General features: G+C 45.1%; 1 protein-coding gene across 4 annotated transcripts in view; it reads right to left on the minus strand.

The window, feature by feature from the left end:
• Window positions 1–347: 347 nt before the first annotated feature.
• CALN1 (calneuron 1) overlaps window positions 348–18,033 on the minus strand; it is a 129,116-nt gene continuing 111,430 nt past the window's right edge. For 2 of the 4 annotated variants that reach the window (XM_049803800.1, XM_049803799.1), the window contains exons 5-6: window positions 13,158–13,311; window positions 348–6,959 (exon numbers count right to left, since the gene is read on the minus strand). In XM_049803800.1, coding sequence (XP_049659757.1) covers window positions 6,832–6,959; window positions 13,158–13,311 — 282 coding nt within the window. In that variant the 3' untranslated portion in view covers window positions 348–6,831. The remainder of the gene's footprint in view (window positions 6,960–13,157; window positions 13,312–18,033) is intronic. The other 2 variants (XR_007506431.1, XR_007506430.1) reach the window with 2 other exon arrangements.

The raw sequence follows: 18,033 nt of genomic DNA on the forward strand, positions 1-18,033 counted from the left end.
TTTGTGAGTTGTTGTCTCTAATTAAAATGTCATGTCTTTTGTTAACAAGCAAAAAATGGTCAGCTTTTAACAATGAATGGTAAATGGCTTGAAAACAGTGAAGGATGAAATGATGACAAAAAGGAGATGCATGTATTACTGAAGAACTTCCTAGAGATTAATCAGGAGGCATTGATTACTTAGATCCTAGTATGGATTAAATGGCAACAGGCTGGATTCTGGGCTTATTCCAGTTTAAGCCAATTAACTCTAATGAGTTACTTCTGATTTACCCTTGAGTCCAAGAGAAACTTCATCTCTCTCCGCTCCACCCCCCCCCCACCCCCACCCCCCATTAAAATCTGAGAAAACAAGAGCTGCTGCTTGAAGCTGAAACAACTTTGGCTCCTCTGAAAGAGATGGTAGGAAATGTAATACCATTCTTGGCTTGGTACAATATGAATATAGAGGCTTTATTTGAAGACTGCTGTCAAATGGCAACCCCTGGGGCCTGGCGCTGTATGGTTTGGGTTTAGTGGGACTGCTCACAAGAGAGACAAGACGTGCCTGAGACCTGGCAAGACCAGAGGGGTACCTACCAGAGCAAGCTCAACAGCTTCAAATGGGATGATCAAATGTCTACTTGTTGGCTGATGAAGACAGAAGACCAGCTGATAAAGAAAAGTCATATTATGGATCTCACCTAAAGCGTTGTAAAAATAGCAGTGTTTGAAGCTGCTTATTCATGATGCTGGCAAGACTGGCCATGAACAGCTGTAGAAAATAATTGATTGGAAAATGGCAATTTCATTTAGTAATGCTCTTCAAGGCTACAAAGTATTTTGGTCTGTCTTGACAGAAAATAAAAAAGCCCTACAGTATTTTCATCATTGAATTGTCAAGTACCAATCTTTAGATACAGAGGATTTCCTTTTTCTCCTTTCTCCGTCTTCTCATCGCTTCTGGGGCTGAAATTCTTTCCTAGTGACGATGCCAAATTGAGGCAGTTTTCCAGACTTTTGCCACTGGAGAGGTAGGAGTGGAGTACTCGTCCAACTGAAATTGGCTGATTTTCTGTCCATCTTGCTCTTCATGAAGATTCTACAGGTCCTAGAGCTGCCTAAAACATCCTACTTGAACTGGAGAAAAACAAGATCCAGTCCTGATAACAACCAAGAATGTAGAGAGATGAAAATGTTGTGAGCCTTTTCTTTTTCTGTATTAAATTTCTGGGAAAGTAATAGGTTTTAAGTAATGCCAGGGAAATGTAATTGCACTGTCAGAACACAGTACAGTAAAATAATAGATTGAAAATCAGCAAGTTCTGTACATCTTCATCTGTGGAATGTAAGCATGATTCAGAGCCAAGAAAAAAGATACTTCATCAGATTTTCGTTTTGGAAGAGTTGGTTTTTCTTCTTTCAAATCCATAGTCATCCATAAAGCAGAAACTAAATAATTTATTACACTGGTGGATAAAATAGGGAACTTCATTCTTAGTGATCTTAATGTATTCCTCCTACTGCTTCTCTCCTCGCAGATCTAAGTCTGACTTGGGACTGTGCACCTCTTGCTTTTGTGCGATGACAGCCCTTTGCAGCACTGTTTGCTCTGTGCACGTGTGTGCAATGGGGGGGGGGGGGGGGGGGAGGGGCACGGGGGAGAGAGAGTCTTTTGTGGAAAAAGCTGAGAGTCTCTTTGTACCAGGCACCTCGCAAAGCAGTGTGTCATCTTGAGCAGAGCCAGCACTGGACCTCGGACAGCCACCCAGTCCTCTGGGTGTCCCAGGAGACGTTTTGGTCTTCTGCAGCAGGCAGAAAGATGCAGCGTGGGGTTTTTGTGAAAGAATATTCCTATGCTTTCCATGGCAAAAAGTGTTTGCCAGTAGGTACTTTGCTCATCCAAGTCTGTCAAACAGACTTCAGCCATCCAGAGTAACATCCTTATGAATGCTTTCTACCTTTTCTTGATTTGCTTGCTTGTTATCCTATTTCTTATGGGAGAAGGACCAAAAAAAAACCAATTTACTTGGCCCTAGCTTAAAGAGGTGGGTATATATGTACAGATCTTTTCTTTTACAAAGTTGCTGGAAGTCTCCCATGTAAAGCAACCAACATCCAGTCCTACCAGTGCACCCTATCCAACACGTGAGCTCCCAATAACCACTGAATAGCCTCTATGAAATCTCCCCATTTCACCAGATGATACCCAAATAGTCAGCTGTAGCTCACCTGGGAGCAGGGGCAGGTAGCTGGGTCTCCTACCACCTCCCACCCTTCTGCTCACAGGTGACCTTGTCCAGGGAGGTCTGTGAGCACCTTCACCAGGACAGGGTGTCTGCTAACAGTAACTAGCATATTTGTGGGTACCCATCAAACATGAAAAAGAATTACTTTTTCTTTGTCAACTCTCTTTTTTCCTGTATGAACTCCAAGAGCATGAGGACCAAATTCTTCCTAACAAAGCCAAGTTTTTCCAGTTGCCCACCCTGTTTAATCCTTTACATTACTGTTGATATTGCTTCTGATTAGAAATTCTCAGTGGTGGACTCTTTGAGAGGGTCAGGCCCCAACAAAGTCCTTGGGTGGCACAGCCTGTCGTGGGCAGGATCCTTCTCCCCAGGGCCACCTCCACCACCATGGTGCACTTGTCCTGCCCGGTAATTCCTCAGCTGTGACTTTCTTTATGACTGACCTTATGGTATGGCTTTGGATGTGACAGGAAAGCAATGTTCCTTCAGCAGCTTTTGCTGGAATCCACTTCTCTGTGGCCTCCAAAGTATTTCAGCATGCCATGTGCCTGCCGTTCCCTCGTTGGCTTCTCCAGGAGCAGAAAATCGGAACGTGCCTTCAAAGTTAAAGCTAATGGTTAAAGTCAAAGTCAATGGTTATCAATGATGCAGCCCGCTGCCTTGCAGGAGCAGTGATCCAAATCCTTCCCATCAGAGATCAATCTTTCTGTGAAGGACCTGCCCAAAGTGTCCTTGACAAGCACAGGACAGCCTGTGTCAAGCAGTGCTCACGCTGCGTTGATTTCACTTGCTCCCAAACCAAACCAATGCCTCTCTCAAGCTAAAATAATCAGGTCCATCTCAAACCCTTCCCTGCACGTCAATCTCTTTAATTGCACACATATTTTTGGGGCTAAGCCAACAGAGTTGTCTTTGGGGTGCTCACAATTTGCTAATAATGTGCAAATCTGTGAGCTGAAATGCTGTCCCAGGCTGCTGGGAGCTGTTTGTCCATCGTTGGTTTGGCTGGGAGTGCGTCTGCAATTGCTGCGTGTCGCTCCGACACGGTGGCACACATGTCACGAACAGCGAGGGTTGCCATAGCAATATCCTTTTCATGCAGAATTGCAGTGCTGAAAAGACACTTAAATTCTCATGTAACTGGCAAGAGCATAAGTTTAGTGCTTTTTCTGACAGCTCTACCTAGCACTGCTGCAGTCTGGGTATTTTTTAAAGTATGTTAATTAGCACTTAAATAGTGGTTTTTGTTTTTTTTCTTAAAGTATGGGATGTGGGGTTTTTTATTTTTATTTCTTTGATTCTTCTACTTTCTTCCCCCTAAGCTTTTGCCATCAGGTTCCAATCAAAATTTTACTGCTCTATTTTTACCTACTGTCTGTAAAAGCAACACAAAGCCCTTTTTTTTCTTCTTGTGTAGAAGAAAAAAAAAAGAAGATAAATGGATGTTACATAAATGGAGCCAGGGAGGTAGGTAAGAGACACAGGTCCAATGCTGCTGGCTTGGAAGGATGGGAAGGTGTCGGTAGAAAGGTTGTGGGGAGAGGAAAGGATGAAGTGGCTTGGCCTGATCCATCCTGCATTGCCACTAGCTACCAGAAGACCCTGACTGATTAAAGAAGGGTTATCTTCAAGACACCTTTAGATGGAGAAAGGCTGCTCTAGGAAGGAAAAGGAGACCTCTGGCAAGACATGACACTGATTCATAACGGATAAATTTGGTTCCCTACAGAAAAAGCAAACCCCCAAACCCCCCAAATCTTATACCCAGTGAAATCAGTGGGGAGTTTTATGATGAACTCTGCTGACACCAGGCTATGGCTTTTACTGATATATTAATTATAGGTTTGGTTTTACAAATGGAGCTTCAAGGTGAAGAATTATACTGAAAAATGACTGTATTTACAAAGGGTTTTATGGAGCATGCATGTAGAAATTATGGAGCCTTCCAGAAAGCTTAAGAGAATGCAAAAGATCATCTCGTCCGTACGGTAACTGTTATAATTGGAGTGTGCCTGGTGTTAGCTGTCAGATGAGTGAGAAGAATGTGGAGAAATGCCTGGTCTATGTTAGCTTGTGTTTCTAGGCTTAGCGAAGAGGCACCGCTCTGCCCCATGCTTCTTCTGTTGCTGAGCGGGGCTGGTAGGTCGGTGCCCACCTCTCCGCTCCATCTCCATCTGCCCCTGCTGCCCATGTTCACTCCAGAACAGTCCCGGTCAAAAAAAAAATCTTAACAAGTATTACTCATTGGCAAGTAACATTTAGACTTTTTTTCTGCTGCTGCCCCTTTTACACATGCCCCTGAGAACTAAAAATGTGGATGATAGTTCCCTTAAAATGATCTCAAAGCTCATTATCTCCGATGTCCAGCGCAGCACGTGCTGGGAGCGCGCCTTGGCTCCCCAGCAGTGTGAATCCTGCATTCAGAGTTTGCCTAAGATTTTCCGCTGTTGTTTTGGTCTGCTGCTGCCCTAGAGCAAACATAAATCTCTCCATCTTCTGGGACATATAACAATTTTTTGCGGAATATTTTGCAGTTGACCTCTATTACTCACAGCAGAACAGAAATACAGAAGTGTGTGTTTGTGGAAAAAAAAATTGTGCAGAAAAAAATAACTTGGCTGCTCTGGAAAAGGCTGCTGTTTTCTTCGGTGATGGAGGGCGGGCACCAGGAAAATGGCAACGATGTGGAGGTGGGCGACAGAGACACACTCCTAAAGACAAAATCCAAAGCAGTGATGTGAGTTTAAAGGGGTGATGGGAGACAGAATAATGAGAAGGAGATTTTCAAATCAGGCTACTAAAAAATACAGGTTAAATGTTATCGATCAAACTTGTAATCAAAGCAAGACCTGAAACGAGTCGTTGGGGTGGATCCAGGCTTAAGCTGATGGCTGCTGTGTAGCATGAGGGAAGCTCGTGGTTTGCAATCCCTTGGGGAGCCATCCTGCCCCCTCTCGTGATACAGGAAACAGTCATCTACATTTACAGGAACAAGATCTCGCTGTTCCTTGGTGTTTCTGGAGCTCACCCAGCCAGCACCACAAAGCCAATGCAACTCCAACACCCAGGTGCCTCCATGGACCTCCCTGGGAGTGCTCCCCATGCCAGCTCCATGAGCTCTGGCTGGGAAACCTCTCTTACGAGGGCAAGGAAACCAGATCTCTCCTGGGGTCACATACAGGTGCACAGTTCATCTGAAGGTAAATGCAAGGATTTATGTCAAGTTTAAAAGGAAAAATGCTTTCCAATGTAATCCTGGCTCCCGGCTCACCCAGTCCTTGTGCTTTCCATGGGATGTGTTGTGTCTCTAGACTGCATCACTCCATCTTCTCCTTGCTGCTCATTAAAGTCTCTTCCAGGAAAAATAACTAACATTTGCAGGATCTGAAAGTCTGACATGCTATGTAACATATGGCGGTAGGCTCTAGTTTGATTTCTTCTTCTCTTGCTGCAGTCTGCTTTTCAGCTTGCCCTCTTTGGGGCCTGCCCATGGGACAGTGGTGGGACAGCTACAGGGAGGGACTGGAGCAGCTGGCTGGTCAAAACCACACACTACCATGTAGGCGAAAATATAACCTCTCTCACGAGAAGGTGTCTGATGCGGAGGTTTCACTGTGAATTACAACCAGGGCATATGAAATGAAATAAATAAAAATTGCGCAGGCAAGGAGAGGGGAGGAAAGCTCTTTCTGAGCTTTCCTCAGGATTTTCATCTCAGGTTAAGGTTATTGAAGACCAATATAGAAGAAGGGCAAAACTGCTGGAAAGCAAATGTTGCTGAATATGCAGATAGGACCAAATAGAGGGAGTTTAAACTGGTGCTGGTGGTTGCAGAGTCGGTTGGAAGACTGTGCACAAATCTCAGAAATGCCCATGTGTGAGAATGGGTGGTGCTTCTCAAGCCCTGATTCACGGTTGGAAAAAAATTGCAAATGGACTCTTGCTACCCCACAGTCTTGTGTCAAAGGCGGCGTTTATGAACCAAAAATAGAAATTTTGTATGACGCTGGCAAATTCTCCTCTTTTTTACTCTGAAAATACTGTACAAGGATGCTCTAGCTCCCCTCTAATGCCGTAAACTCAAAGGCATGGTCATAAGGGAAAAACAAAGTGAAGCTGGAGTACATGAAATAAAACGAACAGAACTTGCTCGTGGCAATGCTACGATCAACTTCCTGGGAATGTGGGCCCAGCGGAGAGCTATGCAGAATAGTCAGTCGGCCCCTAGGTTAAAACACAGCCCTGCTGCAATAAGTCATGAGGCTGTGCCTCTTTAAAACTGCAAAACAGGCTGCTGGATGAAAGTTTCTTCCAAGTTACCATTGCTGTTTTGAAGCAACAATTCGGGACTCCTGTATATTTTTTTTTATTGCATTAGGAAACAAAACCTTTAAAGCATTAAGACAGCCCTTTTATGTCCCTGCCAAAAGGATGTAGTTGATTCACAAGACACATTACGCTGCTGGCCTCAGGCTCCTTGTCGAATGGTGCTTTATCTGCCTGCCTCTGTCTCTTTGCCGTGTGAGAGTCGGTTCGGGGGAAGCTCACCCGGTGGCATGCGCATGCATGGTCAGTTTGGTTCACAGTGTCATGGCGAGAGGCTACTCCATGCCGCTCCGCAGGATCTGGTTGGCTGCAATCAACATCACGCTTATAATAAAGGCCATGGCAAACGCACAGATAAGGCTCTTCCGTACGCAGGTCTGTCTGTTCTGCTTCTGGGCGTGCACTGCAGGGAAGACATGGGAAAGATGAGATGCTCAACCAAAGTAAGGTTTTTGCTTTCCACCAGGATCAGCTGAGCTCAGAAATCCTCCTTTGCCTCTGATTATTAAGCTTGGCTTAGCCCTCTAGTCCACCTCAGAGATCCACTGTGCCAGCCAAGTCTTACCTCTCCCCGCTGGGACATTTCCAAGTAATCCACCTTACCTTTCATTGCTTCCAAACAGCTTTCATATTAGACCACCCTCTCATACTGCAGGAATTCCTTTCTCTCTCATCTTGGCTTTTAAACCCTTCAAATCCTTGTAGGTGTGTTTTGGTTTATCTGTGTATTTCTTTTAAGCTCTTTATGAAGTTCTCCCTAAAGTTCTTTAATTGGAAATGTTGGTCTTTAGTGAATCCCATCGACTCATCCAGGTCAACTGGGAATGAGCAGAGATTCAAGATGTGCTCCCTGAGCACAGTTAAAAACCCACTGTGATAGTTCCCATGATTATGCACAGTACGTTAGTCATTTTTCCAAACTGTCTTTAGGTTTTCTGTGCATAAGAAAAATCAGACTTATTAAGAACCTTTCCAAATGAATGCTTGCAGAATAATCATCAAAAGCGGTGAGAGTAATTTTGCAGCAGTTAAAATGCAGACAGAGTTGGGATTTTTTAGCATTTGACTTTTTAAATTTTTTTTCCAAAGTTCATCAATGAGGATTCATGCTGTGACTTGCTAAAGCCAGCTCATGTCTCTCTCTCTTAGCCTCCCTAACTATGAATATCAGAACAATATGTGGTATTGGGGTACTATGAAGATTAATCTGTTTGAAAAGACCTTGAAGGTCCCCCAAGATAATCACAGGAAGCCAGAAGATCCTCACACACAGGGTGGATAATTCTGCCCTGCCGCTATGGGCTGTAACGCATGGTCTTGTTTTGGCCTGAGAAGGGATGTACCCATTGCCTTCTCCTCATGGATGGACTTCTGATGATGGGGGACTTTCAGCTGTTTGACAACAATCTCAGAATTACAGTAAACCTAAAATGCAACCAGGAAAAGGCTCCAAGGGTCCATGTTTGGAAAAGTCAGGGAGAATGTTTTTAGAATATATAGAAAAACAACCTTTTTCTGATCCAGGCTTGAACCTCATTGCCCAGAGAGTGGGGAGCACTAGATGCTGCATTTTGAACACTTGTTTCATCCCCCCTCACCTCCTCTTAGGATTTAGCAGTGCCTGTGTCCTAATCCCAGCTCCCATGCGGTACCCCAGCACCAGCTCAGCACCAGAGGCACAAGAAGCCCTTGTTAGGCAGCACTTTGAGTCAGACTGCCCATGGCAGGGAAATGCTGCACTACCAGTGCTCCAAGGGACTTGCTATATTCTGTGCAGATAATGAAATATGCCTCATGGCAGCTCTTCTAAATTACATGCTTTTTTCTTGCGTTGCTCTACTCCTTGATTCCTTCACTCACTTTTATAATGCACAGAATCAATACTGTGGTTCCTTGGTTTTGTGCTTGATGCCCTGGCACTTTGAAAAGCTTGTTAAATCACAGCTTTAGTTATTTCTTTCTTTAGTTTTCTATTATTTTTGTACTTTGAAAACACTTCCAGCCAGCAGACAAAACAGTGACACAAGCCATCACAGTCACCATTGCAGTTCAGTGTGGGGCTCTGGTGCTGATTACGGTGACTGAGAGCAGCAGTTGAAGACTGGCCAAGGCTTTTTGTGATGGCAACTGTCCTATTCAAAGGAAAAGAGTAAAGCGTGTTTAGTGTTTCTTGCAGAAGTGTTCCTGAATTGAACAATTTCTTCAGTCTGCTGTAAAAATAGAGCTTTAAGGCAGCAGGATCCAGGTAAGTAATCATTATTGTTCTTTACCAACTGAAGGTACACCAAATAGCCAAAGAACTCCAGAAGAAAGGGGAAAGATCTGTGCTGAAATGTGGAGGTGTTGCAGATCCAGAGAGAAACTCTTGCTGTTGGTTGGGGCTCAGCAGGAATTACTCCAGCAAGAAGATGAGTATTACAGTTCCTCTGCCCCCTTGCAATCCATAGGGAGATGAAGAAGCTGAAATTTCTAACTTTCTTCACCGTGAACACAACTACATGCTGCCCTGTGAATTGCACTCTTACATGCGAAGACCCATTTGCCCTCCCCCCCGCTAACTGGTGAGTTTTCACCCTCAGTTCTCTCCTTTCTCCAAATTCATATAACCTTTGAGCATGTCATCTGTGCTTTTTCCTGCTGGTTTCCATAGCTGGCATTGTTGCAGGGCTGGATGCTCAATCTGTTTTGCATTTTGTTGCCAGCAGTTTTTAATACCCATGGGACATGCCAGCGTCTGCACGTGAGCTGGTTCCTTGAACATGGTCAGAGCCTGAAGCTCCTCTGGAGATGTCCTGGCCCCTTCTTAGGGGGGAGAGCAACTCACGGGCTATCCAACATAAATGAGATCTCAAGAAGAAAAGGCAAATCGAGGCTGGGTCGTCCTTCATCTTCTCAACATGCAGAGGCCAGGCTGGTGAGCAGGACTCACCATGGTGTCACTAGTGGCAGAGACAGAGTTACCACCACTATAAATTCTCCACCAAGACATGGGGTTAATGGGTGCAGCCCATTTCAGGGTGTGTTGGTCCACTGGCTGTAGCTGCTGGGCTGGTCACGACGCCCACAGTGTGTTCGAGATGGTCAGGGTAAGCACTGAGAGCCTTCCAGTCTGCAGAAAAAGGCTTGCAAACACGAACAGCTACAGTGTATTTATAGTGGCTTCTGTCATAACCCTGCCAAAGGGGAGTGATATTTGCTTTCTCTGGTTGACTGGAGTTATTTTTGTTTTAAGAAGTCAGTTTTTCATTCGCAAGCCCTTAGCTGAGGAGTGAATGCTCCTAGTGCTTTTCTGGGGGGAACAGGGAGGGTTGCTGTGGCAGCTCTTGTACTTCCAGTTAATTTGAGTGTCAGGGTTGAGGGTGAAATACTCGTGGCAGACAGCACAGGTCACCATAAGCAGCTGGCACTCTTGTTTGCCACGAGCTTAATGTCCTGAGTGTTTGGATAAAGGGAACTGCCAGACAAATGATTTTTTTTTTTACTATAAATTTTTGGTAGTACGATGTCACTACAAACAGTTGTCCTTTTCTTGTGTCTCTTCTCATAAAAACATACTCTCTTCTGGGTTCTCAACTTCGTTCTCCTGCCCTCAGCATTAATAAAAATTGAGAGAAAGGCTGAAGACATAACTGTGCCTCCCTTCTGGTTGTATTCTTTATCAGCAGAGCTGGTGTGGGCTGCTTGTACAGAGGAGTTGGGCATTTTCATTGCTTTGCTCTTCATCAAGAAGGCGGCAAATGAAAACCCCTAGAAATGCGTAGGAGGGGAAGTTGTAATGTAAGCCTAGATCTGACGTCTTGCAAATGACTCTAATGTTCAGAGTGAACGGAACAAAATCCTGGCCTTGTCCCTGACCATAATATGAATATTGTATTTGGGTTAAAGCATGTGTGTGTTTCTGTGTGTGTATATGAGTGTGGGAGAGAGAGATAAGGTATATCATCCATGTTGATATAGGAAGAATATTACACAGTTGTAAAGACCTTCTTATGACAAGAAGCCAAGATGGCAAAATTGTGAGAATGACAGAAATTTGCACATATTTGTACCAATGACGATGTTACCTGTACAATGCTGCTTAGCACCTGGTGGGGCTGAGCCAGCTAACCCCAGGTGTGGAGAAGGGGGGCATGAAGGGTTTTGGGGCTTCTCTTTGACGGCAGAAACAAATCCAGAGGTGACAGTGAGTGGAAATTCCCTATTTCAGCAAGGTACTACTGAAAGTATGGGCTATGTCTCTTTCCTTAGGAGCCATTTCCAAATCTCAGTGAAAACCATCAGGGCTCATCTTGGCTTCATTCCTACCCATAATTAAAGGCACTTCAATGGGGTGGATGAAATGTACATTAAATATAGATGTGAGCATCTAAGCTAGTCCCTTTAGGCTACCTTTACAGTTGAAAGAAATAGGTGCTTTTTAAGGTGCAATTCATCTCATCCCAAGGTACCACCTAACATAAGCTCGAGGAATTATACCCAAAAAGTATCTCCTTCACTCTACTAATTAAGGAGTAAAGGGTGACTGACTTACATGGAGACGCTTCTGTACAGCCGTTTAAAGTTAGACTGAGATGCTGTCCAACCTTTATGACAGCTCTCCCTTACTGCCATTGATCCGTGCCATGAGACCCTATAATTTCTGCTTCTGAGGCCTGTAGGGATCTTAGTGCTTGGGAAACGGGAACGCCAAGGGCACAAGTGGGGCATTCAGGTAATGGCATGACCAGCCTGGAGAGCTGCAGGGATGCAACGTACTCCCAGCTTGCCTTTCCTGGGAGCAATGCTCATGTCAGAGCTCCCATGGACCAGAACTGTCCCCTTCTTCTGGGACCTGAAGCAAAACTTTGCGTCTTTGTTGACAGTGTTCAGTTGATCTTTATTCTCTGGTGGATTTGTGCGTGTGTGTGTGTATTTCTAACGACATCTAAAAAAGGGTCTGTTTTGCTTCTAGGTTCTGCCTAGCACCAGCAATGCCAACATCCCACGAGAAAAGCTGTTCTTGCTGTACTTTTGGAAGCTGGGACTTCCAAAATGAGATGCTGAGCGTTTAGGTTTTCGGACCCATTTTTTTTTTGCGACTGGGATAGTTCACCCAAGTACTGAAGCTGAAAGAAGCCTGCATGGCTCTCGCTGTGGTGACAGCTGGCGCATGTCTCCAGTGAATCAGCAGGTCAGTGGGGACTAACAACTCCATTCATGTAAGTAAGCATCTCTTCCTCCCTGCTGCTCTCCAGGAGGAACAAAAAAAATGTTGCTTGGCTTGATTCGAAGAGTGTTGCTTCTTGCCTCCCTCCTGCAGGCTTTTTAAAATTCAGCTGTGCTCTTCTACATCTTTTCTGCAGTATTTAGCAGAGGGTGAGTGTGCTGGGTATAGCTGCTGAATCCCATTAATTAGCCAGGTTGAGAATTGCACTAATATGTTTATCCTTTGCTTTGTTTTAAAGACGCTTCAGTGTCTCTGCCTGGTGCCCTTTCAGAGGTGGTTTGACCCCTCAGAGTATCAGAATTCCCCCCCCAAAAGGCCTATATAAAGTGGCATTGCTGGGGGGGGGAGGGGGAGCATGCTAGCTGTCCCAGGGTGACATGCACAAACCCTGAGGTTCTCTGTAGGTATCTCCCTGGACTTTTCTACACTTGAGATGATTTGTATCTGTTTAGATGTTCCAACCAGCAATACTTCGGAGCAGCACAAGTTCCTCTGGCCAAGAAAATCCTTCTCCCAAGGTGGCTTAAAATGGGGAATGTTCTTGCCAGCGTTAGCTCTGTTCAAAGTGCAAAATCCACTGCAAAAGTTGAGGCTGTCTCTGATCGCGGTTTCTGATCGCTTAGTGATCTTGTGGCACTGCTGAGAGGACGCTGTGTTAAGCAACAGCTGACGAAGCAAAGGTTTCTCTTTCTCTAGCAACCTCTGAAGATTGCTTAGACCTTGATCTTGCAGACACTCTCACATGTGTTGAGATGAGCTGTCCTGGAGTGTACCTGTGTGACATATCGCAGGTCCACACCAGTGGTCCCGACAGTGCTGACCAAGAGGTGTGCAGGGCAGCAGGGTGCAGATGCACTGTCTCTGCTGGTTTTACAATGCAGAGAGAGGACTCTCCCCAGCAACAGCCGGGAAAGAGCTGTTTCTTGGGAGCCCAGAACCCCAGGAAGACATTTTCTGCTTATGGAAAGACAACAGAAAACTGGTGGAGCCTATCACAGCTTGCTGGGGCAGGACCCACTGCCGATAAAGTCTTTCCATGGTAGGCTGAGAGAGGTATGTGTATTTCTGTAGGGGAATTCAATCTCTTAGACACTCACCTCAGCATGGGCCGCACATCTCTCTGCCTGAATCCCATCAGAGGAAGGAGGGCCATAAGGCAAAGCACCCACTAGTTCATCCTCCTGCCTGAAACAGGATCAGTTTTACTTAGACCACATGGAAGAAGGCTAACAGCAGCTCTTGAGCTCTCTAAGTGTGTCATTGCTACTTACTCTAAAAAAGCTCCATTCTAACTCCATGCACTCTTGCCCATTGCATGTCATGGATCAGAGTAAGTTTTACAGATGAAGCAGAAAGAGAATAATTGTACAGAAACACAGAAACTTTCTCTCTCACCTTCAAACTCTGTTTGGCAGTTGCCAGAGTTTTCATTTAAACTCTCCTCTTCATTGATAATGATGTTCTCGATGTCCTTCATTGTTAAGTGGTCCCGGAAAGCATGGTAGAGGATGTGTTTCAGCTCTTCCAGTGTTATCCTCTGCATGTCGAACTGTGGGAAGAGGACCGAGTTAAATTCAGCCACCGGTAACAGGCGTGGTGCTCAGACGAAGAGAGGCACGTGGGTATGTCGCAGTTCCCTACTCCTGTTTTTTTCAACCTCGTTTCAACACCTCAATATAACTTTGCAAATTTTGCTCTTTTGGGTTCATTTAACACTAACAGTGTGAATGTTGCAAATGGATGTTGCTAGAGCTCTTGCCAGCTTACTTAATGCTGGTAGAACAGTAGAGAAACACAGCCCTATGCCAGGGATGATCTTCCAGCCTGGAGCTGCAGCAATCCTGTGTCAGTCCTGGCCATCCCAACAGAGATAAAATGCTGAGAGATTCCTTTGGTAGCTCCTACACCTTGCCATGAGCCACAACCTTGTCTCTGCCCCATTTTTTCCTTCTAACTCTCCAGTTGTACTTGCATGGTGAGCACAAGCAGAGAACATTTCCCTCTTAGCTGACTTCTGCTGTAGATCCAGTAGGTAAATGTTGTTCTTACACACACCAGATATTAAAACCAGATCATTCCAGCAGAATATGTAGAAATGAACATTTTGCAGCAGAGGAACTTTGCATATGTGTAATGTTTGTGGTATTAATATCTGCTAATGGTCCAGAGAGAGGGCATTCACACTGGCTGACTTGCAGTGCCAGGTGAGGAGACGAGTCCCTCTGAGCCATCGGTGCAGTCAGTAAAGAAGGATGGAAATGCTGTGAGTCAGCCCGAGTCTCCCCCTGTGCTGCAGAGGATCATCCTCTGACCAGCATCTTGAACTCTCAGGCCTTATAGCCCAAAACACAGGCATGGTTACAGCAAACAGTGAGTGTCAGGACTTGTACACCCTCTTCTAAACTACCTACCTTCGAGAAACCTCAGAAGGGCCAAACCCCTCTGGCTTAACACTGCAGTGGAGGAAAGGCGATGCAAACTTGTGCCTGCTTCTGCAACTGAGTGTGTGGCGATAGCGTGTGATCAGATTGCATAGCCGGCATTTCGGTAACAGTGCAGCAAGAAATTCCCGCTCCTTTGCCCCCCAGCCTGATAAGGACAGGACAAACCTTATCAGTTCTGAGCTGCTTGGTGCGTTATCTAAGGTTGTCTTCCCCGACCACTGCTGCACACCTCATTGCACAGTTGCAAAATAATTAATCCTCAAAGCGGTTAACTAAGAAAAATAAGTGCCTTTTGATTAAATCTGGACCCTGGAAGATTTATGAGTATTTGTGTGTATAGGCAGATTTGCACACATTCATATATATTTATCCATCTATCCTTAGAAGCAGTGATTTCTACAATTCTATTTACTTGTTTGTTTCCTGCAACAATCAAAAACCTGGTGCAGAAAATCTGCAGAAAAGTGGAGAGCAGGGGCAAAAGCCAAAGTGCCTGGTTTTGCCCCAGAGGAGTTCTCTGCAAAGCAAGTGTGGTGGGTTTGGTGTTTTTGCTGCTGTCCTTGCTCCTCAGGGATTCAGCGTTCATACTGCCCAGCTAAAAATAGCGAGCGCACTATTGTCACCAGTGGCTCCTTGTTGCACAGTTCAAAGCTGTATTGCAAATCCCCCTGGTATTTAGTCACAAATTTCCAGCCTGCTTTGATGTACACGAAGAAATCTCACCACCTGTATTCTGCTTTCTTTAATGTTAAAAAGAGCAAGTAAAATTGAGCAGCTGTGTACTTCACAATGAGTGTGATTACAAAAAGCGTTTTTCTTGGCAACTAGAGGTGTGGAAATGGGGGTTAATTCATATGGTTGCCTTACAGTGGTGTTGGGAGGTGTTATTAGTGGAGACTTGCAGAGCGCCTTGAGGCTGCCCAGGGTTTGCAGCTCTCCCGGTCGGCTTCCTGCAGTGCTGATTGCACACCAGCGCCATGGAGATAGAAGCAATGATTTCTCACCTACCACCCAATCCTGTATTCCTCTAGGGTCTTTGCCTTGGGAAAACTCAAACCTCAACTTGAGCCCCAGCATCTTCCTGAGTCCACCCATATGCTAAATCCATAATTTCATCCTAGTGGTCACTTCATATCAACAGGAGCAGCCTGTCTGCATGTGGTTACCCCATCCCATCTCATCAGGGTGTGATGTTCAACCTATGTTGGAGTTTTCTTCCTGCTCTTGGCTCAGGGACAGTTCTCTGAGGCCAATACAATATTTTTTTTTTGCTGTAGTTTACGGGTTTGGATTTTTCCCCCTTCAGGGAACAGTCTTTCTAGAAGCTGTCCAAAACCTGTGTTCACCCATCACCAGGTGGATGCTCACCCCTGTGAGTGCTTCACAACCCAGATCAGTGTCTCTGAGACCTGCTCTTTATGTGCATCCTTTTTTGAGGATATCTGCAAGGATGTGTGAGCCTCCATAAGACTTATTTACTGGAAGTGCTCACAGACTTTACATGGGCAGGGTAGCTGAGCATGAGGGACCTCCAATATGGTGCCTGCATCCTGTTCTTGTGAGAGTAAAAGACGATTGACTGCTTCGGGATCTACTTCACTGTGTTGGAAGAACAACAGCTCCAGATCAGCCCTCTGCTCCTTCATGTCTGCTTCCAGAACTACAGGTGTGAAAACTCACCTCGGGACATACACTGCCTATGTTGACACATGCTGCTCCTTTCCTCTCACTCTTAGAAGGCTTTGCTCGTCTCCCACTAACAAGCTTTTGCAGAGTCTACTGTGATGCTACCTGTTGCTTTCCTTCAAGCTACCTGGGTTACAAACACAACCATGGTTATCGTCTAATTCTAACAACATGGAAACAGTAATGACTTGTGGGGTTTTGGGTGTTCTTGTACCAGTTAATCTATCTAGTGGGAGATAATTGTTCTCTTGACAAAGATGCATCTGTTGTTACATCTCCAGCTTTTGCTTTTAAGCTTTGTGCTAATATAGGGAAAAATTATTTTTTTATTTTTCCATCATCATTTTGCCTTTTAGGAAGAGGAACCATCTCAGATGGGGTTCAAAATCACCCTTGTTGGCTCATGTACTGAGTGTTTGGCCTGTTGGCAAGCCTTTGTTGGCCATTGCTCCTGCTTTGCTCTATGCTCCAGTACATTCATGCAGGAGGCATGTCCTCTGTTAGATATATATCAGCGCAGGAGTTTGTCCAGAATGGGCTCAAGCTTGGTACAGCCAGAGACAAGACTTTGCATTGGGCTTGGTCTCCCAAGTAATTTCTTCTATTATCATTGCTCTCCAATCTGGCAGTTTCCCTGATTCACTTTTCAATTACTCTGGCTTTTTATTGTTGTAATGACAGTAATGTTGTAATGACCAGGGAGAAACTCTTAACTTTTATTGGCTCCACTTAGAGGAAAACTGTGACTATTGCAAGCTGAAAACTTTCTATAGGATTTATAATTAGAAGAAATCAATGATGCTGCTTCTGAACCAGTGCTCTTGGAATACACTGTAAGCCGTGATATAGAAACAAACTGTGCCCAATGCTGAGGCTTAAATGCCCCAAGTGATGCAGTGAGTGCCCTGAATGAAAACCTGTACTTGTACAGGTATGTTTCGCTTCTTGGAGAGCACCAGGAATTGTCCACTGCAGTTTCTGATGGACCTCAGTAACTGTCCCCAAGAGAAACATTTCCTGGAGTTGAGGATGTTGTCCCAGGAGACGTCTGGAAGGAAAAGTGGACCTGATCCAATCCAGCCTGTAGCTTCCTGACTTCTCCTTGATTTAAATTTCCTGCTGGGAATGAAAGCAGAGTCCCTACCAGTTCCTTCAGTCTCCCTACACCAATTTCCAAAATTTGCAGCTGATTGACAGCTGCCATGCCTGCAGAGCACTAGTTTCACTCCTGGCATATTTTTCAGATACTTCTGTGTCCTACCTGATATGCTTTCCTTCTGCTCTATGCAGGGAAATGACCCTATGGGAAGAGCCTGCTGCTTTGAAGAGTTAAATACTGAAATATTACTTACAATAATTTCCTTTAATTTCAGCTCTGCTTTTAAAACAAGTGTGAGGGTCTTCTCTTGAATCCTAAGTTGGCCCCACTGCCGTGCAGATGGGATGATGCCAGGCTGGGACCCTGAAGCACTGTTAGCAGGGCTACTCTGGTGATCTGTAAGATCTTTTGAAGCCACATCAATAAAAATCCTCTTCTCAACAAGAGGCAGGAGTGGCTTCTCTGGCAGTGATGGTTTTAGCTAGAAGAGCACTTGGATACTTATTTTTCCAGTCTATTGGGCACAGGTTTCCCATGTAAGCCATCTAAAAAGGTCATCTTGGGTAGTTGAGTACTCCAAGTGGAGACTGAGACAGCAGCAGAGCAGCAAGCTTTTACCTGGTGCTTTTGAAAATTGGGTCTGCAAAACCAAAAGCTTCATAGAATCATAGAATCATTTAGGTTGGAATAGACCCTTGTTGTGGTTTAACCCCAGCCAGCAACTAAACACCACACAGCCACTCACTCCGCACCGCCCCCCCTCCGCCCAGTGGGATGGGGGAGAAAATCGGGAAAAGAAGTAAAACTCGTGGGCTGAGATAAGAACGGTTTAATAGAACAGAAAAGAAGAAACTAATAATGATAACGATAACACTGATAAAATGACAACAGCAATAATAAAAAGATTGGAATGTACAAATGATGCGCAGGGCAATTGCTCACCACCCGCCGACCGACACCCAGCCAGTCCCCGAGCGGCGATTCCCCGCCCCCACTCCCGAGTTCCTATACTAGATGGGACGTCCCATGGTATGGAATACAC

The sequence above is a fragment of the Accipiter gentilis genome, chromosome 6 (assembly GCF_929443795.1).
Source record: "Accipiter gentilis chromosome 6, bAccGen1.1, whole genome shotgun sequence".
Classification (NCBI taxonomy): Eukaryota; Metazoa; Chordata; class Aves; order Accipitriformes; family Accipitridae; genus Astur; species Astur gentilis.